This window comes from Gymnoscopelus microlampas (assembly GCF_963454915.1).
Source record: "Gymnoscopelus microlampas genome assembly, chromosome: 20".
Taxonomy (NCBI): domain Eukaryota; kingdom Metazoa; phylum Chordata; class Actinopteri; order Myctophiformes; family Myctophidae; genus Gymnoscopelus; species Gymnoscopelus microlampas.
In genome coordinates, this window is record NC_139957.1 from 21,342,558 (window position 1) to 21,368,560 (window position 26,003).

General features: G+C 40.7%; 2 protein-coding genes across 2 annotated transcripts in view; both read right to left on the reverse strand.

Moving 5' to 3' along the window:
• Positions 1-721: 721 nt before the first annotated feature.
• Positions 722-9,557, reverse strand: LOC311036875 (uncharacterized protein; the record flags this gene model as incomplete). Its single annotated transcript, XM_084045886.1, has 6 exons — positions 9,470-9,557; positions 6,903-7,136; positions 6,146-6,334; positions 4,719-4,814; positions 3,181-3,267; positions 722-821 (listed from the first exon to the last, which is right to left on the reverse strand). The coding sequence occupies exons 2-6, from the start codon at positions 7,124-7,126 to the stop codon at positions 722-724; spliced, it is 696 nt and encodes a 231-aa protein (XP_083902012.1). The 5' UTR covers positions 7,127-7,136; positions 9,470-9,557.
• pld1a (phospholipase D1a) overlaps positions 9,329-26,003 on the reverse strand; it is a 139,437-nt gene continuing 122,762 nt past the window's right edge. The window contains exon 27 of the transcript XR_014599830.1: positions 9,329-9,400. The gene's annotated coding sequence lies outside the window, so the exon portion shown is untranslated. The remainder of the gene's footprint in view (positions 9,401-26,003) is intronic.

Genomic DNA, 26,003 nt, shown 5'->3' on the forward strand with positions numbered 1-26,003 from the left:
TGGTTAATGTATGTTTTATGATTATAATGATTTAGATCTGCAAAGTAACTAGTAACGAAAGTTTTCAAATAATTGTAGTGGAGTAAAAGTACAATATTTGCCTCTGAGATGTAGTGGAGTAGAAGTAAAAGTATTGGAAATAGGAAATACTACAGTTAAGTAAAAAAAATACCTCAAAATTGTACTCAAGTACAGTACTTCAGTAAATGTACTTAGTTACTTAACACCACTGCTCTCCTTTCAGTCACCAACATGTGACCAAAAGCCATCCCAGACTACTCTGCATGTGAATGCTTTTACTTAGTCGGTGAGAATTCCATTCCATCCATATGATAATAGCTCTCTTTTAGAATGCTAAACCTGACGGCCGTCCATTGGCTTTAAAGTAGTGTCTCCCCATTGGCTGTGAAGTAGTGAAGGACAGCCAGGACAGCCAATAGCAAAAATAGTGTTGAATACATGTCGGAAATCTGTTGAGTGGTAGTAGTGCTGTCTGTAGAGACGCGCTTTCAGCTAGCGTCTAAAAATGTGCGCGCAAATTGTGTGCGCACTGTGTGGCCCCCACTCCAAATTATTTTACAGTTGTGGCCCCCTGCCTAATCTAGTTGAATACCCCTGGGCTAGCCTGTCCACCATTTACACATTTTTGTGTTCCAAATCATTATAGTTTACACATCTCAACCAGTATGTATGGACTGAGGCAACAGCACCTAAAGGAGACTTACCGGCCGTTGCTGCGGCTACGGGAGCGAGGGGAGCGAGAGCGGGTACGATGTCCATGGGACCGAGGCCTGGAGCGAGAGCGGGACCTGGAGCGAGATCTGCAGCAAAACACACCGGACTAAGTTTGCATCTTATTTTCACTTGATTTGAATTAAGTAAAGTAGATTTGAAAAATACAAGTTCACTTAAAATCAGTTCGATGCCAATAGGCATCGAACTGTACATATATATATATACATATATATATATATATATATATATATATATATATATATATATTCTGTCAGTCATTGTACGTATATTGTAATGAATTGATTACTGCAACAAAGTAAGGATACAGCACTATTGTTACAACTTGTGCAACTTATTTCAACTTAACCACAACAACAATATCATTATGTGCATGCAAATATGCACTGAAGGGCAGAGCAGATCACTCACTCCAGACCGTTCTTTGCGATCCGGGGCGACCGTGTTTAGGGGCGAGGCAGAACGGCACTGATCGCTCACCCCAGACCGTTGCGATGAGGGGCGACCGTGTTTAGGGGCGAGAGATAGTGAGTTGTGGCTCGTTTAGTTTTTCGGAGCCTCAACACGTATGTTCGTCTGTTAAGAGGTGTAAAGTAACTAAGTACATTTACTCCAGTAAAGTACAATGAGTGCGAGCTTGTAGATCGGCTGTTTTCAGAGTATTTCAGACAGTATGCGCGTGTGTGAGTACTCTGTGTGACGGTGATTGAAACACACGTTTCCTTTGTCCTCATCGACTTGCGCTAATGCACGCAACTGTTGCGCCAGGTTGTATTGTTGTTGTTTCGCATAAAAGCGTGCATCTGTTGCCAGTGGGGTGCTCCTTCCATTCCGACATCTCACCACTCCGACTAGTGGCTTCCGCGTGCGGTTAAGGTTAGGGTTAGGGTTAGGGATGGAGCTCGTTAATTTTTATTGGAAATGAGCACCTTATCGAACCTGCTTATCGAACCGAGCTTTTATCAAGCCCACTATCGATCTTTTTCTATTGTTAAGAAAAAAGACGTGAGGCGAAAAAATCTGAACAGAACCGGTATCTTTTTTTATTGGCCAGTTGTGACAGTGAGTTTGTGGCTGACCACTATCTAAAATTAAATGAAGATGACAAAAGTAAAAAATATTTTTGCCTATCATTAAAACAACCATTCATATAATGTGCAATAAGTGTTAAATGGCTTTATATTATGAATAGTACTGTAATAATGACTATAAAATCTCCATGTCTCTTCAACTTTTTATAAACAAAAAATGCATAGTTATTTTTTCTATTCTTTTTTCTTTGTTTTAACCAAAATATATCACGTGCACTACATTTTACTAGGGCATTCAAATACAGTACTTTTCTAACAGATAGAAGGCAAGTGACCTTTTTACTTTTGGAAAATAATATTGAAGAAACGGTTAATGTGTGTACTGTCACTTTAAAAGCGCAATGTATACTTCATCGTACGACGGTGTCACGCACCAAACATGGCCGATCTCCAAGCTCACACTGCGTCTGTTCGCACCACGTTGTGAGCTTGTAGATCTGCCATTTTCGGCAACGATAGACTGAGGGACGGACAGCGCTGTTTGGCACAACTTGCAGCTATCAATACACTTTTAGACCAACATGTTTGTGCCAGCGTGGGTGATTAGATTTATTTCTTGATCGCCTCTTGTTTTGATAGTTTAGACATGACGTCATGGGTCGCTACACTCGATAACAGGCTCGACAAGCCTAAAGCTTATCGAAAACCGGGTCTCGATAAATTCATGCCCGGGTATATAATGGACCCGGTTTTCGAGCTCCATCCCTAGTTAGGGTTAGGTATAGGGTTAGTCAACGTCGGAAAGGCGACATGTCGGAAAGGAGAAATGCACCCATCTGTTTTGAGCCAGGGAACCCCCTTCCCTGCGGGCGATGTGAATTCGGCGAAAAATAAATGTTCGAAGTAACTAAGTACATTTACTCAAGTACTGTACAAGCGTGCATCCGTTGTTTGGCCGCTATTAGACCTTTGCAGTCAGAGGTAAGGGGGGGTGGGAGGACAACTGGCCGCGGTGCTGCGAGGGGAGGCGGGTGCTGCAAACGATGGCCGTCCATTGGCGTGTCTCCCCATTGGCTGTGAAGTAGTGAAGGACAGCCAGGACAGCCAATAGCAAAAATAGTGTCGAATACATGTCGGAAATCTGTTGAGTGGTAGTAGTGCTGTCTGTAGAGACGCGCTTTCAGCTAGCGTCTAAAAATGTGCGCGCAAATTGTGTGCGCACTGTGTGGCCCCCACTCCAAATTATTTTACAGTTGTGGCCCCCTGCCTAATCTAGTTGAATACCCCTGGGCTAGCCTGTCCACCATTTACACATTTTTGTGTTCCAAATCATTATAGTTTACACATCTCAACCAGTATGTATGGACTGAGGCAACAGCACCTAAAGGAGACTTACCGGCCGTTGCTGCGGCTACGGGAGCGAGGGCGGTAACGATGTCCACGGTACCGAGGCCTGGAGCGAGAGCGGGACCTGGAGCGAGATCTGCAGCAAAACACACCGGACTAAGTTTGCATCTTATTTTCACTTGATTTGAATTAAGTAAAGTAGATTTGAAAAATACAAGTTCACTTAAAATCAGTTCGATGCCAATAGGCATCGAACTGTACATATATATATATACATATATACATATATATATATATATATATATATATATATATATATATATATTCTGTCAGTCATTGTACGTATATTGTAATGAATTGATTACTGCAACAAAGTAAGGATACAGCACTATTGTTACAACTTGTGCAACTTATTTCAACTTAACCACAACAACAATATCATTATGTGCATGCAAATATGCACTGAAGGGCAGAGCAGATCTCTCACTCCAGACCGTTCTTTGCGATCCGGGGCGACCGTGTTTAGGGGCGAGGCAGAACGGCACTGATCGCTCACCCCAGACCGTTGCGATGAGGGGCGACCGTGTTTAGGGGCGAGAGATAGTGAGTTGTGGCTCGTTGAGTTTTTCGGAGCCTCAACACGTATGTTCGTCTCTTAAGAGGTGTAAAGTAACTAAGTACATTTACTCCAGTAAAGTACAATGAGTGTGAGCTTGTAGATCGGCTGTTTTCAGAGTATTTCAGACAGTATGCGCGTGTGTGAGTACTCTGTGTGACGGTGATTGAAACACACGTTTCCTTTGTCCTCATCGACTTGCGCTAATGCACGCAACTGTTGCGCCAGGTTGTATTGTTGTTGTTTCGCATAAAAGCGTGCATCTGTTGCCAGTGGGGTGCTCCTTCCATTCCGACATCTCACCACTCCGACTAGTGGCTTCTGCGTGCGGTTAAGGTTAGGGTTAGGGTTAAGGTATAGGGTTAGTCAACGTCGGAAAGGCGACATGTCGGAAAGGAGAAATGCACCCATCTGTTTTGAGCCAGGGAACCCCCTTCCCTGCGGGCGATGTGAATTCGGCGAAAAATAAATGTTCGAAGTAACTAAGTACATTTACTCAAGTACTGTACAAGCGTGCATCCGTTGTTTGGCCGCTATTAGACCTTTGCAGTCAGAGGTAAGGGGGGGTGGGAGGACAACTGGCCGCGGTGCTGCGAGGGGAGGCGGGTGCTGCAAACGATGGCCGTCCATTGGCGTGTCTCCCCATTGGCTGTGAAGTAGTGAAGGACAGCCAGGACAGCCAATAGCAAAAATAGTGTCGAATACATGTCGGAAATCTGTTGAGTGGTAGTAGTGCTGTCTGTAGAGACGCGCTTTCAGCTAGCGTCTAAAAATGTGCGCGCAAATTGTGTGCGCACTGTGTGGCCCCCACTCCAAATTATTTTACAGTTGTGGCCCCCTGCCTAATCTAGTTGAATACCCCTGGGCTAGCCTGTCCACCATTTACACATTTTTGTGTTCCAAATCATTATAGTTTACACATCTCAACCAGTATGTATGGACTGAGGCAACAGCACCTAAAGGAGACTTACCGGCCGTTGCTGCGGCTACGGGAGCGAGGGGAGCGAGAGCGGGTACGATGTCCATGGGACCGAGGCCTGGAGCGAGAGCGGGACCTGGAGCGAGATCTGCAGCAAAACACACCGGACTAAGTTTGCATCTTATTTTCACTTGATTTGAATTAAGTAAAGTAGATTTGAAAAATACAAGTTCACTTAAAATCAGTTCGATGCCAATAGGCATCGAACTGTAACTCTAAGCAGCCATATTGGAAAGAAATTGGGCCTCTTCCTTACTTCCTTCACAAGTGTTACCAATGATACTAATGAAGGCTTTGTTCCATTTCCATGCCCAGTCTTTCTCAAACATTTTACTTTCAAGGACCCCCATAACACTGAGAGTGTACAAATGGAACCAAATGGATCCGTAAGGGTCCATTTGGTTCCATTTGTACACTCTCAGAGTTACACACCTTTTAAAGGTGCCATTTGGAACCCTCAGGGACCTTGAGGGTCCCTGGACCACACTTTGAAACCCACTGGTGCAGCAGTGTTTCCAGTGAGCTATATCAGCACCCCGACTCTGTTTGACCAGAATGGAACAGAGCCTTCATTAGTATCATTGGTAACACACCTGTGAAGGAAGTAAGGAAGGGGCCCAATTTATTTCCAACATGGCTGCTGTGCATAGTGTCTATATTAGCCCAAATAGGAAGGACAATTCTATTCCCACATTATACATTCCTCTATCCTTTGTGCAATAGAAAGTGGATTATCAACACCACAAAACAGAGTCCCAAGCTTGAAAAAAAAAAAAAAAACATGCAACTCTGCGGCAATGGTGGAAAAAGTACTCAAATTCTTTACTTAAGTAAAAGTACCAATACTGCAATATAAAAATACTCTGTTACAAGTAAAAGTCCAGAATTAAAAATTTACTTGAGTAAAAGTACAAAAGTATTGGCTTCAAAATGTACTTCAAGTATCAAAGTAAAAGTACAAAAATTTGAAAATAGCAGATCTACAAGCTCACAACGCGTCGCGATGCGGCGCGTTGTGAGCTTGTAGATCTGCTATTTTCAAATAGCCTAGGTATAAAATAGGGCTAAAGTGGTTAATGTATGTTTCATAATGTAATCATTTATATCTGCAAAGTAACTAGTAACTAACGTTTTCAAATAAATGTAGTGGAGTAAAAGTACAATATTTGCCTCTGAGATGTAGTGGAGTAGAAGTAAAAGTATTGGAAATTGGAAATACTCAAGTAAAGTACAAATACCTCAAAATTGTACTCAAGTACAGTACTTAAGTAAATGTACTTAGTTACTTTCCACCACTGCATATATATATATATTTCTCCATCCTTTGTGTAATAGAAAGTGGATTATCAACACCACAAAACAGAGTCCCAAACTTGGGGGGAAAAAAAACAACAACATGCAACTCTGCGGTTTTATTACCTGCTACCACGGCGACCCCCTCCTCCTCCCCTCTTGTTGAAGCGGTTGCAGTCGTACGCATAGTGGCCTCTTTCTCCACACTGGTAACACTGGTCGGTGGGATCGAAATGGCGTCGGCTGGGGCGACCCCGACCCTTCCTGGACATGCCCGTCGACACTTCCACGCGAATATGAGATCCAAACAAGAACCTGGTAGGGTAAAAGGAGAAAGGGGGGCAGGGGGGTGGAAAGTGAGGAATTGTCGAGGTCATCATGAGCTTATCCACAAGTTTCCTAAGGCAGTGATTCTCAAACTTTTTCATGTCAAGGACCCCCAAATTGACACTTTATTAGCCCACAGACCCCCATTTGAAAAGATATGCCATGGACCCCCCATTACGGCTCTCTAGCAGTGATTCTCAACCATTTTAATTTCAAGGACCCCCCAGTTTGACATGCATTAGGGCTATGGACCCCCATTTAATGGCATTTATATGCCCGGGACCCCAATTTATATTGTAAAATCAATGTTAGATTTAACTCCGAGAGTGTACAAATGGAACCAAATGGACCCGTTAGGGTCCATTTGGTTCCATTTGTACGCTCTCAGAGTTACAGACCCATAAGGGTCCATTTGGTTCCTACCCACCATTTAGCTGGGGACCCCCTGGAACCCCCTCAAGTACCCCTGGGGGTCCCCGGACCCCACTTTGAGAACCAATGCCCTAGGAAACTTGTGGATATAAAACTAGTTTTGTGTTTTTGTGTGTGTACTTACTTTCCATCCATGCCTTTCACAGCATTCTCTGCGTCTCTGGGATGCTCGTACTCGACGAAGGCGAACCCAGGCGGATTCCTGGCCACCCAAACGCTCCGCAGCTGGCCGTATTGACTGAACACTCGCTCCAGCTCACCCTTAGTGGCGCCGTTGCCGAGGTCGCCTACATACACTTTGCAGTCGGTAGCCCTTGACGAGTGACGCAAGGACGAGTAGAATGACATCTCTCCTTGCCTGCTGGAAGGAGAGAGAGACGGGTAAATGTTTAACATGAGATGACAGCTGATTGTGTGTACGATTCACAAGCCATAATAGTGGCCGTGCCGGTCTATCCAGGATTGTACAATTCAGGGACGTGCACAGATAGACTCTAGGTGGTGCGAGAGCACCTGCCCTTTGCCCTCTTGACCAGAAGTGCCCTTTTGAAAAAAAGAAGAAAAAAAAACGTTTTTTTTTTTTCCCAGTTTACAGCAGGGGTCTTCAACAGGGGGCCCGGGACCCCTAGGGGGTCCTCAGAGTTACTACAGGGGGTCCGCCAAATCTTTATGTGATGTGATTTTTCTTTTTACCATAACCACTCGAAACCTAGCATCCCTTTTCTGAGGGTAACTTTAGCCAAAAATAGCAGATCTACAAGCCCGCGAGGCGTTGTGGGCTTGTAGATCTGCTATTTTTGGCTAAAGAGGTATAGGTGTAGAGGGGAAAAAAAAGAGCAGACAAAGTAAACTAAAAATTATAATTTACTTGAGCACCTGCCCCTCAAAATGTCTGTGCACGCCACTGGTACAATTTACAAAGAACAAAATCAATCATTCATTTATAAAATCTGTATAAAAAACAAATGATGGTGCTGAATAAGCGGCAGGCAGAGGAGATTGTGAATGGAGGGTCCAATGTGCCACAAATCAATTTATCACCACAGAGTTAAAACTGATCCTAGTTTTAAATAAGACATGTGTGTGACGTTTCATCTACGTGTCTGACTCTGAAAAAACAAGTGAAGCATTAGAGTGGAGATTTGTGTGATATGTATGTGCCAGGCATTAACGACGGCTAAAAGATGTTATCTGTCGCCATGGAGATATGCAACACATGCCAGCCAGCACAGTGAACTTAGATACGTGATATATAGTCACTTATCTACGACCATCCCTGAACAGAACACCATTCTAAATCATGACTGGTATGTTGATGAGAACCGTGGGATCTAGACAGCGCGCCACCAAGTTCAATCTGTCTGTCTGTCTGTCTCTTATATGTCATCATGATTTGTGTGCGTGGGGATCTCATCTTAAACAAGCTAAGTGCTTAACTGAGCTATCCAGTTTAGTAGACCTTGTATTGCGAATTTGTACTTCCATGTACTGTTATGTACTGTCATGTACTGTTCTCATGTCTTACTAAATAAAGTACATCAATCAATCAATCACGTGAGCGGCTGTATGACACTTTGTTAAAATACTAACCGGCACAGAAACCATCATGGCTGATGCTTTGATGCAAAAATAAATACATATACAAACGCGTGGAGTGGCGGCTACACGCTAAATAAAACACCTAGCCTCATTTGGCGCTTGCCTATAATGTTCATATGGGACCAGTGTTGCCAGATTTTGTGAGAGAAATAAGCAGCCAGGTCTAGGAAAACAAGCCCAAAAGCAGCAACTAGGGCACTATACTGTATACATTGAAAATTGCTATTTATTTATTTTAAATCGTGAAATAAAATGTGGTATATTTGGTAGGTGTTTTTAAACAAATTTGGTACGGGGCTCCCTGGCACAAAACATGTACAGATGGGGATTAGTAGGGAAAACACATTAATTTGGGGGACCATGACATGAAAATATTTGAGAATGACAAGTTAAAATCATTTTAAAAATTGTGAAGCAAGCCAAAATAAGCAACTGCACTTTAGAAACAAGCCCAAAAGACCACAACCGCCAATATTTACCCGCAACTTCACAGAAAAACAATCCCACATTCGCTTATAATAAGCGGACATGGCAACACTGTTTGGGGACCGTGGGTGGGTGGGTGGGCCTACAATACATATTGTTTGATCTGGCACATGAAACCAAGCGTTTCTATGGTTCAAACACGGATGTTTTAGGTTTTTTTTTTTTTTTTAACACAACGGCTGTTAAATAAGACCTGGAACTGTGTCATTTTTTGATTTGAGTTAAAAAGCATTATTTTACACTTTGGGCTATTCAAAAATAGCAGATATACAAGCTCATAGCGCGGCACCGAGTGCCGCGCTACGAGCTTGTAGATCTGCTATTTTTGAAAAATCGTGAAAATGTGTGCAAATCTTTCAATATATATATTTTTAAAGCGAACATTTTAAACTCAAATCTTTGCTTCTGGGGGGTCTCTGGAACAACATATTGTTATGGGGGTCTGCGGCCAAATACATATCATTTTGGGGGTCCTTGACATGAAAAAGATTGAGCACCACTGATATAGAAACATACATTTTTCAGAAAACTGTTGAGCTTTAGGAGACATGTAGAATCGGCTTCAGGTCTCAATGGGTTAAATGTGCTGTGGTTTCAAATGTTAACAACAGTTAGCCATCAGTATGCATATCAGATCAGATCCTCCAATTGCAGCAGTCTATGTGCTGGAAGGCTAACGGTAGCACATGGAGCTAATTGAAAGACAACATGACTGACGTTACAGCCTACCAGTAGGCCCGTCACGATTATTATTGCATGATCGACATAACCGCTTCCACGTTGAAAAATGATCACAAAATAGCAGAACTACAACTTTATTATGACTTTGGTCATTCTTGTTTTTATATTTTGGACAAAATAGCCAATTTTACATAGAGGTGCCCAGATGTCCCTATTGTGCCCACCTATCCTGTATTCCTAGGCTAAGCATTGACACCTATTTGCTAATGAATATGCAACGAAAATGATCAGATTGATCAGATTTAGAACAAGATGTTCCATACCGGGAGATGCTTGGGGTAGCCACCTGTATGACACTGCTGCGGTGTTCTGTGTTTCTGACGTGACATATCGCTATGGGACCGTTTGCTCTTGTTTTGGGCATGCTGTTTGATCAGACAGACCACATGTGTTGCACCGTTTACGCTCATCCCAAAACACAGTCACCCCGGGTAACCTCAGTAAACTATGCCTAAACCTAACCTTATTCCTAAACGTTATCTCAGTAAAACGGTGCCAAACACCTAACCTTAAGTTATTCCTAAACTCAACCTCAGTAAAACTATATTCCTAACCTTATCCTCAGCCTTAACAAATACAAAAATACAGGAACCGCTTGTGTGCTAAAGAAATGGGGTGACGTGTTTTTGGGCGAGTCCGTTCCGTTTACCATTTCCACCCCCGACACTGCAGGCAGCAGCACAATGCGGCGCGCAGACTGAACATAATGGCACCAGAAGGTCCAACCTGGGTCCTACAACAAACTTACTGGCCTTCTCCTTGTGTTTTATTTTTTTCATTGCTGTTAAATTCAGTGTTGATGGACAGGGGGGGATGTTTATGAAAATACGGAACAAAAAATTGCTCCCATATTGATTAAAAACGGGACGATGCGACCCTGGTCCGTAACGCGGCAAGTAACGCGGCTAAATATACTAGTAATTCTAATTAATTACTGATTGGCGTTTCGGTTACGCGTTATATTACCCGCTACTGCAATTTGGTAATATATTACAGTAACGACACGTTACTGTAACGAGTTACCCCCAACACTGCGTTCAGCGCATAGATATCTATACACATAGAACTGTTCTGACTGCTGCTGCTCATTCCAATTGCTGAGCTTCACTTTCTATGTCTATTATGTCTATGCTGACTGAGCTATGCTTCAACACGCGAGGGGATCATCAATGTACAACCCCACCAGCGTTGCGGAGGCGAGTTGCTGTGCGTTTGAATAACCAAGCTTATTGCATGAAAAGCACCACAACTCACTCAGTTCTCAACCAATTTACATTAACCATTTAGCCATATTTTATACCTAGGCTATTTGAAGATAGTCGATCTACAAGGTCACAACGTGTCGCATATCGACGCGTTGTGAGCTTGTAGATCTGCTATTTTCAAACATTTTGGTACTTTTACTTTTGGTACTTTTAGCACATCTTGATAACAATACTTTAGTACTTTTACTTTTATGAATTCCGGACTCTTACTTGTAACAGACTCAGAGTACATCTACATTGCAGTATTGATACTTTTACTTAAGTAAAGCATTTGAGTACTTTTTCCATCATTGCTGACGTACACGCCATTTTTGAAAACATTTGAGTACTTTTTGCACCACTGATTTAATCACAGATTTTTTAGGCAATACTTCAAATTAAATGTGTACTCAAATTAAAAAATCATAGATCAACATATCCTTGATTAACCCTAAACTAAGCTTTATTTAATTCTTCCTTTAATTAATGCCTAACCTGTTAGCAAGGCCGTTTTAATGTCAGAATGGGCCCTAGGCAAAGCCCGATTTTCGGGCCCCCTCCCATCCACGGATACAGGATATGTAGGCACTAGGGACATCTGGGCACCATTGACTATTTTGTCCAAAATGTAAAATAAGTATACATGATGTGAACATGAACAGTACGTCAATATCATACTATAATTCTAGTAAGTGGTGAGTAGGTGAAGATACCCGGTTCTCCTCAGTGGCTGGACCAATTGCTCTGATTTTGCACACAGCCATTGACCATTACCATCTGAACTTAACTGTGAAGCCCGTTTTTCAATTTCATCACATCTCAGCTTCTTATTAGCGTTTTTGTGTCAAACACTGTCGCCATGGTTACGGGGCTGCCCAGCTATGGGACGAACTGCCTCCCGGGTTGCCAGATCATGTGCGCATATCCCCCCACGGATGCGCTGCGCCGACCGGGTATGGTCTAGTTAGACTTAATTTTTGTCCTAAAATGACAGATTTCGTAGCAATTTGTAGCAATTATATAAATATTAGACCTTAATTGTTGAATGTTTAAGCATGTTCTAATCATGTATACTTTACTTAAAGTTTTTTTCCCCAAATATAGCATTTTTTAACATTTTGGAAAGAAATGCCAATTTAACACCAAGGTGCCCACTCTTCCTTGGTGCCCACCTATCCTATAACGCATGGGTTCCCAAACTTTTCAGGCCGCGACCCCAAAATAATGCAGCCATTGACTCGCGACCCCACCTAACCCTGGAGGTAATTTATGCACATAAAATGGCACGTTCGGTGCGCATTTGTAATGTATTAAGCCTAGGGCTATTCAACACATAGACATAATGACACATAACAACCGAAATATTTACAGTATATAAGTAATTTATTTACTATATTAATCATACGTACAACGGACCACAATAGAAACAACATTTTTACGTGTAAATTGTGTTATACTTTTAGTATGACTTTTGACTGCAGGCCTACTACTTGTACTGTTAATACTCTTGTTAATATAGAATTCAATCAATGACATTTACAGTACCTATTGAGATGGGTAAAATGTACTATTTTTAACCATTTTTAGATTGTATTTCATTGATTCTGTAGAAGCTTTTTTTTCCTTTTTTTTGTAGAATATTTTTAATGACCCAAAATATTTTTGCGACCCCAGCTTTGGGAACCCCTGCATACCGTGCACGCTACTAAGACTTCATAAAGTGCAGAGTTCATAACACACTAATAATGTCAGCTACCTGTACCCTTTAAAAAACAACAATGCAGGAAGTTAAGCCGTTTACATACGCTGTAGGCTCGTACATACGTGCTATGCACTGACAGACAGTCATACTAAAACAACATCAACAGTCCCCAGATTATCACTGTTGGAAAATCTAGTTTGGTTCATTATTGGCCATTATATCATATTAGATCATAGTACTTACTTATTTATGGAATAGTTAAAAGAAAGACGTGTCTAAATGTGGTCCTTAGAGGGCAATAGAGGGCCCACAACACCTGAAGGTAATTTGTATAAATATCACCTACAGCCAACTGATTAATGAGATGGCAATCAATAGTATGACAGCAATTGAGCATATTTACACAACCATAAACACACTTGTAACATTCATGAGTTGAAACTGTTTTAGCCACTCAAATTGCATTGGGAAGCTGCATTGGGCATGTCAGGTGAGCAAGTAAAATCAATGAGGGTCTAATCAACAAGGGACAGGTGAATGTAATCAGACTGGAAGGTTTGCTGGTCTAGCTTATAGACCAATTATAAGTACTCAAATTCTTTGCTTAAGTAAAAGTACCAATACTGCAATATAAAATTACTCTTGTTACAAGTAAGAGTCCAAAATTAAAAATGTACTTGAGTAAAAGTACAAAAGTATTGGCATCAAAATGTACTTAAAGTACCAAAAGTAAAAGTACTAAATATTTGAAAATAGCCGATCTACAAGCTCACAACGCGTCGCGATGCGACGTGTTGTGAGCTTGTAGATCTGCTATTTTCAAATAGCCTAGGTATAAAATAGGTTTAAAGTGGATAGTGTATGTTTCATTATATCATAATTTATCTGAAAAGTAACTAGTAACTAAAGTTTTCAAGTAAATGTAGTGGAGTAAAAGTACAATATTTGCCTCTAAGATGTAGTGGAGTAGAAGTAAAAGTATTTGAAATTGGAAATACTCAAGTAAAGTACAAATACCTCAAAATTGTACTTAAGTACAGTACTTAAGTAAATGTACTTCGTTACTTTCCACTACTGGGAATTTGTTCCTTCTGGGTCTAGCTAGCTAACCAGGTCTCCTGGTCTTGTTTATTTATTGCTAGTAGGCCTAAATATTGGGCTTTTTTGGGCCTGTTTCTAAAGTGTAGTTGCGTATCCCCAGGGGGGTTCCCACATGCTTTTTTGGGGGTCCCCATATGACAGTAAAGTGACCGTTTAAGGACTTTTAGGAAAAGAAAAAAGACCATTACTGTCTGCATCAAAAGTAATCAACAATTTACACTATTTTAAAAAACTAGTTGATCTACAAGTTTGTAGATCAATGGATATTTATCTGTGGAACAGAGTAAGAAAAATGTTATGCCTCTACTCCAACAATTCCAAGAGCCTGTCAGGGTGGGGGGTCCCCAGTTCAAATATGATCATTATGGGGGGTCACGCCTGAAAAGAGAACCACTGGTCTAAATCAGCCTATCAGTATAAATGATTAGCTGTAGCAGGAATGTAGCCTACACAGTATATGATGTACTATTTATGCCAGCATAAACCAAAATGCAGGGTTAACAGTATAGCCAATGCCTAATATTATATATCAACCTCCTAACAATGACAGACAAGCAAGAAAGTGCATAATAACATTTTAAAAAACATCATCAATCAGAATGGGTTACTTTTAGAATGATAATCATACAATTATTTGTACAATGAACATGCTTAAGGCCTATACTAATGTATCCTAGTTGTAGTAGTTATACCAAACAATGATTTACACATGATATGGAATAGGCAGCAGAAGTGAGGTTTTTGAGGTCTTGTTTATTTTATGGGATGTAGTCACAGTCTAAATGTACACAACATACATGTTTGTCAACTAAATACTTTGCACGTCCGTAGACAGCAGAAGCCAAGAAGTCAAGACCCACCCCATGATAGCACAGACATGTGCCTAGCTTGCCTGTAGGGCCGTTTTGCTAAATTTGACTAATTCAACGTTACAAGAAAAAGGCCTGTGTTCAAAATGTTACTTGAGTAAAAGTACAAAAGTATTGGCATCAACATATACTTAAAGTACCAAAAGTAAAAGTATAGGCCTACTAAAATGTTTGAAAATAGCAGATCTACAAGCTCACAAGGCATCGCATCCCGAAGCGTTATGAGCTTGTAGATCTGCTATTTTCAAATAGCCTATGTATAAGATAGGGCTAAAGCGGTTTATGTATAAAAGTATAATATGTACTTTTTTTTTTACTGTAAAAGTAATTAGAAATACTCTGGTAAAGTAAAAATACCTCAAAAGTGTACTTAAGTACAGTGAGAGTACATGTAGGCTACTTAGTTACTTCCACCACTGCCGCTATTTATTTATTGCTTCTTCGGGAATATTCCTGAAAACAGGATACATGTCATGTCATGTCTAACTGATCAAAATGTTGACAGCAATAAATAAATAGCGGAGCTTTTTCTACCAGTGTGCAGACTTAATTTTTCTATTTGATTAACTGTTGTTTCTCCTGCACCTGCGGGTGCGGGAATTGAGTGGATCATGTGCGTGCACTATGTATCTTTTCATACAATGAGTGAGACCCTCTCTTCATTTAGGCCACGTTTATTTAACATTTTAGACCATATCAACCGCCTATTAGACCCTAGCAATCACTGTTTTACCCTAAAAAACTACAAACCTTTCAAACCTTTAGAACCGTAGACCTTTAAAATCTTTAAGAACCTTTAAAACCTTTAAAACCTTTAAACCATTTAAAACCTTTAGAACCTTTCAAACCTTTAGACCTTTAAAACCTTAGACCTTTAGAACCTAAAACCGTTAAAACCTTTAAAACCTTTAACACCTTTAAAATCTTAAACACCATTAACACCTTTTTCCTTGTTCATTCATTGTCACTTCATGGTGAGTTAGTACGCAATTAGATTAAATCTACCGGTATTTCAATTTCATTATTGTGCCAAATCACAACAAGTCACAAAACAATTAACAAACAGAGCAGAGACACAAAGTTTCCCATCTGAGCAAGCATTTAGTGACAGTGGCAACCTTTCAAACCTTTTTTTTTACAGATATTTACAGCTCATTAGATAGTGAATTAACACTAAAGCCATATACTTTGTACAATTTAACAAAACATGACATATTTCATTTATTTAACCACATAGCGCCCTGATTCTGAGCATGGTATAGTAGATGAACATTCAGCCCAGTTAGGCTTACATTGGCAAAAAATAGACAAACATTCAGGTAAAATAACCTATCTACAAAACCAACACATTGAGCTTGTAGATCAGCTATTTTAACTAATGAGGTACAACAAAGTATAAGGTTGAAAGGTGCAGTGAGTCTACAGGTATTGATCTTGTAGATAGGCTATTTTCGGTTAATGTTCCCACCAGAATAGGGATGCTAGGGTTCAAACTGGTAAATGTAAAATAAAAACAAAAATCCTATCACGCAATGATTTGGTGCCCCCCTTGTTGTAACTCTGAGGACCCCTGATGAAGATCCATGCTATAGAGCAGTGGTAACCAACCTTTTCAAGCCCAAGAGCACATTTTATTTCCAATTGTAAGCCGTGATTTACCACTAAAATATGCTTTTAAAAAAACACTTGCATGATTGCAATTTCTGACATGCTCAATGCATGTGCATACATCCACACAAAGACTAGTAATTTAAATACGAATAAAGATGATAGTTATATAATCAATTCCTAAATATTAAGAAAAACGTATTAGAAATATACATTTTAGGACAAAAATACAAGTAAACGTCTTTGTTTTTTAAATAAAACAAAACACAAAGGACATGAAATAAATTGCTTTTACAGATTTCTTCTCTTCAATGCACAATATTTAGTTTCTCAGTTCTCAATTTTCACATTTACAGATATTCTGTTCAAATGACAAAAATGCATCCATGACCATATATTTGCACAGATATGGTGACAGATACAATACTCTCAGGATCAGCCCACCTTTAATGAGACTTCTATTACTGCACATTATCTGCAAGCCATTTGAAATCTGGTTGATACTTAGTGAATGCCAGTCTGAGGCAGTCATTAAGATGTGAGTCAGTCATACGAGTTCTAAACTTGGATTTTATTATTTTCAAGTAGGCATGCAGCTTAAGTGCACAAGACACAATCAGGGGATACTTCACAATTGACCAAAAGTCCAGGTTTCTAGCTCTGCCCTCCAGTTGGTAGTCAGTTAGTAGTTAAAAAAATCTCCATTTCAACACCTGTAGTTAATGCAAACACATCCTGCATTTTAACTGACAGCTGTTCAATGTCAATACTGAGGAAAGGATTTTTTCCCATTCCAAGTGGCTATGACTGACTTCCAAAGTTTGCAGGCCTTGCGTAGACAACCCGGCCTGGCGGAGATCTGCACTCTGAGGAGGACCATTCAATTAAGGCAGTCCATCAATTCTACATGGCTCAGCCCTTTATTAACTCTTGCCTTAATGTCTCATACATCACAGGCAACACACTTGTGCTCAGTGGTGTAAAGTAACTAAGTACATTTACTCAAGTACTGTAGACTTTTGAGGTATTTCTATTTTACTGGAGTGTATCCAATATTCGATATTTTACTCCACTACGATTATTTCAAAACTTTAGTTACTACCGGTAGTTACTTGCAGATATACATTTAAATATTATAAATCATACATTAACCACTTTAGCCCTATTGTATAACTATCTGAAAATAGCTGATCTACAAGCTCACAACATGCATTGCTACGTGTTGTGAGCTTGTAGATCTGCTATTTTCAAACATATTTGTACTTTTACTTTTGGTACTTTAAGTATATTTTGATGCCAATAATTTTGTACTTTTACTCAAGTAACATTTTGAACACAGGCCTAAAGTATTTCTATATTGTGGTATTGCTACTTTTACTTAAGTAAAATATCTGAGTACTTCTTCCACCACTTGTGCTCAAATGTGATCAGTGCGATGGTACTTTGTATGCGCGGAGTTTTCCGTCTGTTTTTTTTTTTTTTCATTCTCGCCGTTTTATGGTTTGGTGCCCCCCCAAAGGTTGGTGCCCTGTGCTTCAGCACCTAAAGCCCGTTGGATAAGCCACCACTGGTTGTAGAACACAGTTTGAAGATTTTAATCCAGCGTTCTCCACCACTGAAAAGGCGCCTTGCATGTCACAAGACTGCGCTCGTTATTTCTTGAGTGCGACCCGCGAGTCGGATTATGTGTCAGCGGAACGACGCATGGCTTCCATTGAACCAGCGTTGCCAGATTTTGTGAGAGAAACAAGCAACCAGGTCTATGAAAAGAAGTCCAAAATAAGCGACTAGGGCAGTCCAGTCCAACTTATTGTTGAATGTTGTTTTAGAGCAGTGGTTCACAAACATTTTCATGTCAAGGACGAATATATTGGGGGTCCTTGAAGGACCCCCAATATATTCATGCGACTTTACAGAAAAACAAGCCCAAAGTAGCTTATAATAAGCAGACTTGGCAACACTGCCTTAGACGCACTAGCCTAGTCTACACTACACTACACTACACAAATTCATACAATATGGTTTAAGTGGTTAAAATGATTGTGACACTATACTTGCTGGGGACACCTTGGTGCTCCACTACAATTATTTGACAACTTTAGTTATTAGTTAGTTTGCAGATTTGGATTATCACAAAACACACATTAACCACATCAGCCCTATATACATGTAAGCCATTTTCAAAGATGTTTTGAAATAGTGAAATGGGACATTCTGCAAAATGAGTACTTTCTACTTTTGGTACTTTAACCAATTAAAACCAGGAACGTATCTGTGTAACCACTTTAACCATTATTTTATACTTTGGCTATTCAAAAATAGCAGATATACAAGCTCATAGTGCAGCACCAAGTGCTGCTCTATGAGCTTGTAGATCTGCTATTTTTGAAAAATCTTGAAAATGTGTGCAAAGCTTTGAATATATATATTTTTAAAGCGAACATTTTTTACAACTCAAATCTTTGCTTCTGGAGGGGGGAGGGTCCGCGGACAAATACATATCATTTTGGGGGCCTTTGACATGAAAAGGTTTGAGAACCACCGATTATAGAACATACGTTTTTTCTAAAAACTGTTAGGATTTAGAAGACATTTGTAGAATCCCCAAAAGCAAAGATTTGAGTTACAAATGTTCGCTTTAAATAAATGATATATTCAAAGATTTGCAAAAAATGTCATTGATTTTTCAAAAAATAGCAGATATACAAGCTCATTGCGCGGCACCAAGTGCATAGCCCAAACTATAAGATAATGGTTCAAGTGGTGAAAATCTAAAATGACAGATGCTTTCCCGGTCTGAATGGGTTAAGTACATTTTGATACCAATACTTCTGTACTTTTACTCAAGTCAATTTGTAACAGTATTTCTACATTGCGGTATTGATATTTTTACTTAAGCAAAAAAAGGGAGTATTTTTCCACCACTGACTTTTATGCTCTAGTAACACAGTTATTGGGGAGCCCCTTGAACCCCCTGGACCCCTGGAGGTCCCTGGAACCACAGTGCTACACTAGAACACAGCACTGAGAACCACTTGTGCTACACTAAATTGAACATCACGCATGATGGAGGAGAGATGCTGGTGACGGACGGTGTAGCAGGTTTAGGTTTACTAAACTTTTGTAAAACTATAGTAGTAGACCGTGTTATTCTCCTCCTAGACATATGCTTCCGGCAGTCGACATGGGTAGTCGCATCGATGATCGCTCTCGCGTCCTGCGTCCTCGCATACCTTTCCTTATCCTCATCCTGTGGATTATGGATTTACACCTCAACTCCGCATGGATCATACACCAGAAGGATATGGAATTATACGAGAAAGAAAAGGTAGAATCACACAATGACTTCTACCTAACTACTGGAACCGAGAAAAAACACCCAGGTTATGGAACCGCGACGATCCACTCGACTCTCACAGCCAACCCGAAGTGAAGAAACAAACCCCTGAATGGTAGTTTTAATCGCAAGATGTACTTCTGTTTAATTCTACTACTTTCCGGAGACGTTGAAGTTAACCCTGGCCCTGTAACCACAAGGCAATCTGCTCGGCTTACAGCTGAATCCAACAGGCTAGCGGCCAACGTTGCCATCAGCAACGGGGTAAAACAACAACAAAGCCAGGCTGGAACAAAGAACTTCCGGAGCACCGGAGCTAGCCTAGCCAACGTTGCTACCGAAGCTAGCCTCGACGACAACACCAATGGCTCCCCACCAACTCGACTAGGCGAATCAACCCAAATGATCAACCTAAACACCGACGTCGTATCCACCGCAGCCGTCGACGAGGACGCTTGCACCGACGCACAACGGCGATCAACCGGGAGATGCAGCGTAGCCGAGAACGTGGAACCAAGGAGTCACCTAGCTGTTTTCACCGGAGCAGAGACCTTGATGCACCGCTACAAACCTACGGTTCGTTCCACGGCCAGGGTCCCAGCAGAGACCGTGATGGGACCATTAGCAGAGGCCGTGCTGGGACCTCCGCGCCCCATCCCCCCCCAACCCCCCAACCCCCCCCAACCCCCACTGCTGGCTGCCCACGACGGAACAATGGCTTTGATGAACACTACACCCCCCTCCCCCCCCCGAGACTGCTCCTAAACATCTCTCAGTGGAAAAACACCTATCCATTGAAAAAATGATCAAATCGTTTGGCGTTGGCTTGCACATGATACATCTTAATGTGAATTCTCTTGCAGGAGACAAGCTAACACAAATCAAGCAGATGTTTTATGATGGTAAGGTTGACATTTTAACTTTCTCTGAAACAAAACTTGATCAAGCGATAACTGATTCTGTGATTGAGATTGAAAACCACAAACTCTTCAGAAAAGATAGGAACAGAAACGGGGGTGGTGTTTGCATGTATGTTCATACTGACAATGTCTGCATCCTTCGGGAAGACCTGATGGATGAAAACATTGAAGCTGTGTGGGTCGAGATCATTTTTAAACATGCCAAACCTGTGCTAGTCGGTACCATATACAGACCTCCTAACCAGACTGATTTCTATGATAGACTTGATGAATGCTTAGCTAAAGTGGACCATGCAGAGACGATTCTTCTTGGTGATTTTAACACTGACATGCTCCGCAAGGAAGCGTCAATGTATAAGTCATTCAAGGCGTTTTGTGATCGGCATTCACTCCACCAGCTGATCACTCAGCCCACAAGGCTGTGTGTTTCCTCTCAAACTACCATAGATCTCATTCTAACAACAAGGAAAAAATCCTAAATAGTGGTGTTTCTACCTGTGGCATATCTGATCACAACATGATCTTCTGCACCAGAAAGAAACGTAAACCTAAGACCGGTTACCACAAAACAGTCACAATCAGAGACCTCACAAATTATAAGAGTGAGGACTTAGATCACAGACTGGAGGAACAGGATTGGTCCGACGTTCTAAACAGCACACAGGTAGACGAATCCTGGCTTAGTTTCAAAACCAAATTCATTCAAATTTTGGACAGTGTGGCTCCCATGAAAACCATCAGGGTCAAAACCCGCTTGGTACCATGGATGAATTCGGACATCCTTACTGCCATGAAAGTCAGAGACAAAAAGTGTTCTGAGCTTCATAAAAGTAGGATCAAACTAGCCAAATGTTTTAACAAAGGTCTCGAATCCCACGTAGCTAAACTTGAAAAGGAAAAAAACAAGCTAAGAAACAAGGTAAATAGCATGCTCCTGTTAGCAGAAAAAAGCTACCTCGATGACAAGATTGAGGAAAATCAAAAAAAACACGAGAGCTTTGGAAGCTACTCAAGAACCTCCTAGGCTGCAGCAAAAAATTGAAAACCAGGCTTTCAAACTTAAGCCTCAAGGTGAATGACACTCTCATTTCATCCAAACACGAAGTGAGTAAAATCCTCAACATATTCTTCACGACCGTAGCCTCAGATTTGGTTGAAAAACTTCCTCCACACTCTGGGAGATATGGTGAGGAGTATGTTGTCTCATTTTACGAAAAACAGGGTGTTTGCAAAGATGACTTTAAACTCTCCCCTGTGAAAACAGAAGAGGTGTTTAAAAAATTGAGTGCTCTTCATCAACACAGAGCCACAGGCCTCGACAATATCCCCCCCAAATTTCTAAAAGACTCAGCCGCCTCCATTGCTCCAATCATTACCCACATATTAAACCTCTCCACCATACAGGGACAGGTCCCTAACGACTTCAAAAAAGCAAGGGTGACCCCTCTGTTCAAAAAAGGAAACCAATTAGACCCTGGCAACTACCGCCCTATTTCTATTCTAAGCTCCATCTCGAAAGTCATGGAAAAAATAGTCTATGAACAGGTCGACAAGTATCTTGCCGAGAAAAATCTAATCTACAAATTCCAATCTGGCTTCAGAACAAACCACTCCACTGACACATGCCTTCTCTATTTGAACGACTCTATCAAACAAGAGATCGAAAAGGGCAAATATTGCGGCATGGTCATGCTGGACCTCCAGAAGGCTTTTGACACCGTTAATCACCCAATTATGATCAATAAGCTCAAAGCAATAGGTTTTGATGACACGTCAGTGAACTGGATGAGATCCTACCTGGAAGGGAGGGAGCAAGTGGTGGAAGTAAACGGCACCCAGTCCCCCCCCCTCCCAGTGACTTGTGGTGTTCCCCAAGGAAGTATACTAGGACCCTTACTGTTCCTGATATATGTGAATGACATGTCGTCAGCCTGCGACTGCAACCTGTTCCTGTTCGCAGATGACTCGGCCCTGCTAGTCTCGGACAGGGACAGGCTGCAGGTTGAGAAAACTCTCAGCTCTGAACTCAACAAGATCTGCATCTGGCTTTCCGACAACAAGCTCTCATTACACCTGGGCAAAACGGAATGCATCCTCTTTGGGTCCACTCCTAACCTCAGAAAGGCAGAGAGCTTCACGATCAAAGCGGGTGATGATATCATCAAAAGAAAAAACAAAATTACCTACCTGGGCTCTATCTTGGAGGCTGACCTCTCTGGTGACAAAAATGCTGAAAAAACGATCAAAACGGTCCACAAAAAAACACGCTATTTGCGGAGTATTGATCGTAAAGTCAGTAAGAAGACTCTGAAGACTCTTGCAGTGGCCCTCATACAAGGTCATTACGATTATGCATGTACTTCGTGGTATCACAACACCTCCAAGGCCTTAAAAACAAGGCTCCAAACATCCCAAAACAAACTTGTAAGGCTACTTCTTGGCCTCAATTACAAAACCCATCTAACCCCTGATCATTTTGATAGGATTGGATGGCTTAGGGTTGCGGACAGAGTACAGCAACTTGCTATGGGCCTGGTCTTCAAGATATACCACAACATTGGGATCCCCCTGTATTTGTCAAAATACTTCCAAAATGTTAATGATGTCCATGATCACAATACCAGAGACAGCTCCACAAACCTTGTCCAACCCTTTTTTGGCTCAACAAAGGGAAGTAACTCGTTCTCATGCTATTCATCAAAAATGTGGAACGCCCTACCAAAAGGAGTAAAGGAGTGTAAAACCCTACTCTCTTTCAAAACAGCCCTAAAGATACACCTTCAGGAGGCTGCAATTGGAAAATGGCCCCTGTCTAAGTCCTAACCTAACCTACCCCCCCCCCTCTCTCCTTCTCCTTTTGTACATATTTCTCACTCTTCATACCAGTAACCTGTAAACTGATTGTATGACATTCTATAGTAGTTGTGTATATCTGTCTGTCTCTTATATGTCATCATGATTTGTGTGCATGGGGAACTCATTTGAAACAAGCTCAGTGCTTTTATGAGTCTTCCAGTTTAGTAGACCTTGTATTGTGAATTTGTACTTCCATGTACTGTTGTTCTCATGTCTTACTAAATAAAGTACATCAATCAATCAATCAATCAATCAATCAATCAACACAGCCTTAATGATATCATTTCTAACACAAATTGTGATTATAGCTGCTGTATGCATCAGTGGTTCTCAAACTTTTTCATGTCAAGGACCCCCAAAATGATATGTATTTGGCCGTGGACCCCCACCTCAAAATGTTTTGTTCCAGGGACCCCCAGAAGCAAATCTGAGTTACAAATGTTCACTTTAAAAATATATATATTCAAAGGTTTGCAAAAAAATAAAAATTTTCAAAAATAGCAGATCTACAAGCTCATAGCGCGGCACCAAAAGGCCAAACTAAAAAAAGATAATGGTGGTTCAGGATTTTTCAAAAATAGCAGATCTACCATTTTAACAGATCTACTACTTTATTAAATTCGAAAATATATATTCAAAGGTTTTTCAAAAATAGCAGATCTACAAGCTCATAGCATCTTGAATTAAAAACAAAATATATGAACTTACCTGATAGCTGGTAGCTGATATACAGGCAATGCTTCAGCACATAAGAGAGAGAGGGAGGGGGAGGTTGGAGAGAGAGAGATAAGTTGGAGAGAGAGAGAGAGAGAGAGAGAATAAATATGTTATTTAACATGATGGCACCTTGTGGTACATTTAAATGTTTTTAATATATAACATTTAGCAACATGCAACAGTAATATAAACACACACATATAAACGTGTGAACATAGTAGCTAGTAGCAGATAACACTGATATGGACCTGTTGGTTAGCATGCTAACGTTAGCATGCTAATGGTTAGCATGCTGCGGTTGGCATGCTAACCGCTAACCGCTAGCTTTACACAAGTTTCAAGACCTTTAAAACATTTAAAAATATATATATATATATTAATGGTGAAATAACGTTTGAGAAGAGTAGCCAACAACGCTACATATTGTATTCTCCGTTTTCTAAACACATTGGAGCATTTTCTATATCATTTCACATGTATAGATGCTTATCATGGCCTGACCTGTAGACAGCTGTACAAAAGAAAGCTAAGTTGAAGTTCGTTGAGCAACGATGACAGAGCAATGATAAGACTTCCGGTGGACTATCTCTTCAGAATAAAAGTACCCTCTAGAGCAAAAGGAGCCATTGTAAAACGGTCAATTTGCACATTAAAACTATAAATTAAGCATTTAAACGACATATTATGTTTCTATACAACACATATTATGTTTCTGTGTAACAAAAATGGATTTAAAACATTAATAATTTATCTAAATGGATAAATGCTGTTTAAATACATTTGTGTCTTTAAAAAGAAGATCATACATCATAAAATGTATTTTTTTAAATAGATTTGTGTCTTTTAAAAAACATTACAAAATTGTAATCTTATTTTGAAGGCAACCGGAAACCTTATTGTTGCTTGTTTCCCTCCAAAGTGTTCATAAATAAAAGTATTTCAGGTGCTTAAGAATTCACTCAAGCGTATGCCCTTGCGTGTGAATCAGTTTGTAATTAAAAGTATTCATTAATTCAATAATCCATCCTTACCACAATGTCGCGTTCAAGCGAAGCATCACGTGTTGATGACAAGCCTGAGAAGTCATGGTTCACCTTCATCCGCACACCGCCATCTACTGGACAGTTGTACACTTGTTCCTGAAGTGATTTAAGACGTGGAATCTAATTCACCTTTGGACATTTTTGTAGCGCACATAGTTAATTAGAACATTTGCATATTAGACACATTAGCTGAAATAATGATATAATAAATACATGTATGGATAATATGACAGTAGGTTGACAGAGAAATATCTTAAGAGCACGAAATATTCACATTTGATCAAATATTCTATCCGAAGCGCTTTACATTGATTGTGCCATTTAACCCATTCACACACACATTCATACACCGATGGCGGAGGAAACCATGCAAGGCACCAACCTGCTCATCGGGAGCAATTAGGGGTTCAGCGTCTTGCTCAAGGACACTTCGACACTAACTCAAGGGGAGCGCCCCAGCCCGGGATCGAACTGGGAACCTTGCGGTTTTCTAGTTCACTCTACCCGGCCACTCTACCCCTGAGCCACTGCCGCCCCACAATTATTCATACACAGTTCATACACAGGTATCTATTATTCATACACAGTATGAATAATAGAGAAAACAAATATTAGTAGAAAAGGGTGTATCGGTGTGTGGGTATAAGAGTGGATAATTATAATTATAATTATATTATTATATTTACTCTTATAGGTTTTTGTGTTCACCATCCATAGCGGCTTTGGCCGGTGAACAGTCCAAATTTCCAGGCCCCACTGTGCGGCCTGTGGGGCCGTGAAAATTCAGGGGGCGGACTCTACATGTCCTCTGGGCCCCCCTCTGCGCGTGAACACCACTTGTTCGACCATCGGTTTTACGGATTACCCACACGGATGTTTTTCCCTTTGTTTACATTTTAGGGTCCTATCTTGCAGTTCAAGCATAATTCCAAAGGGTGGCAGGCTATGAGCCAAAACTATTAGAAGTGAACAGTGTACACCTCCCACACTATACTATGGGAA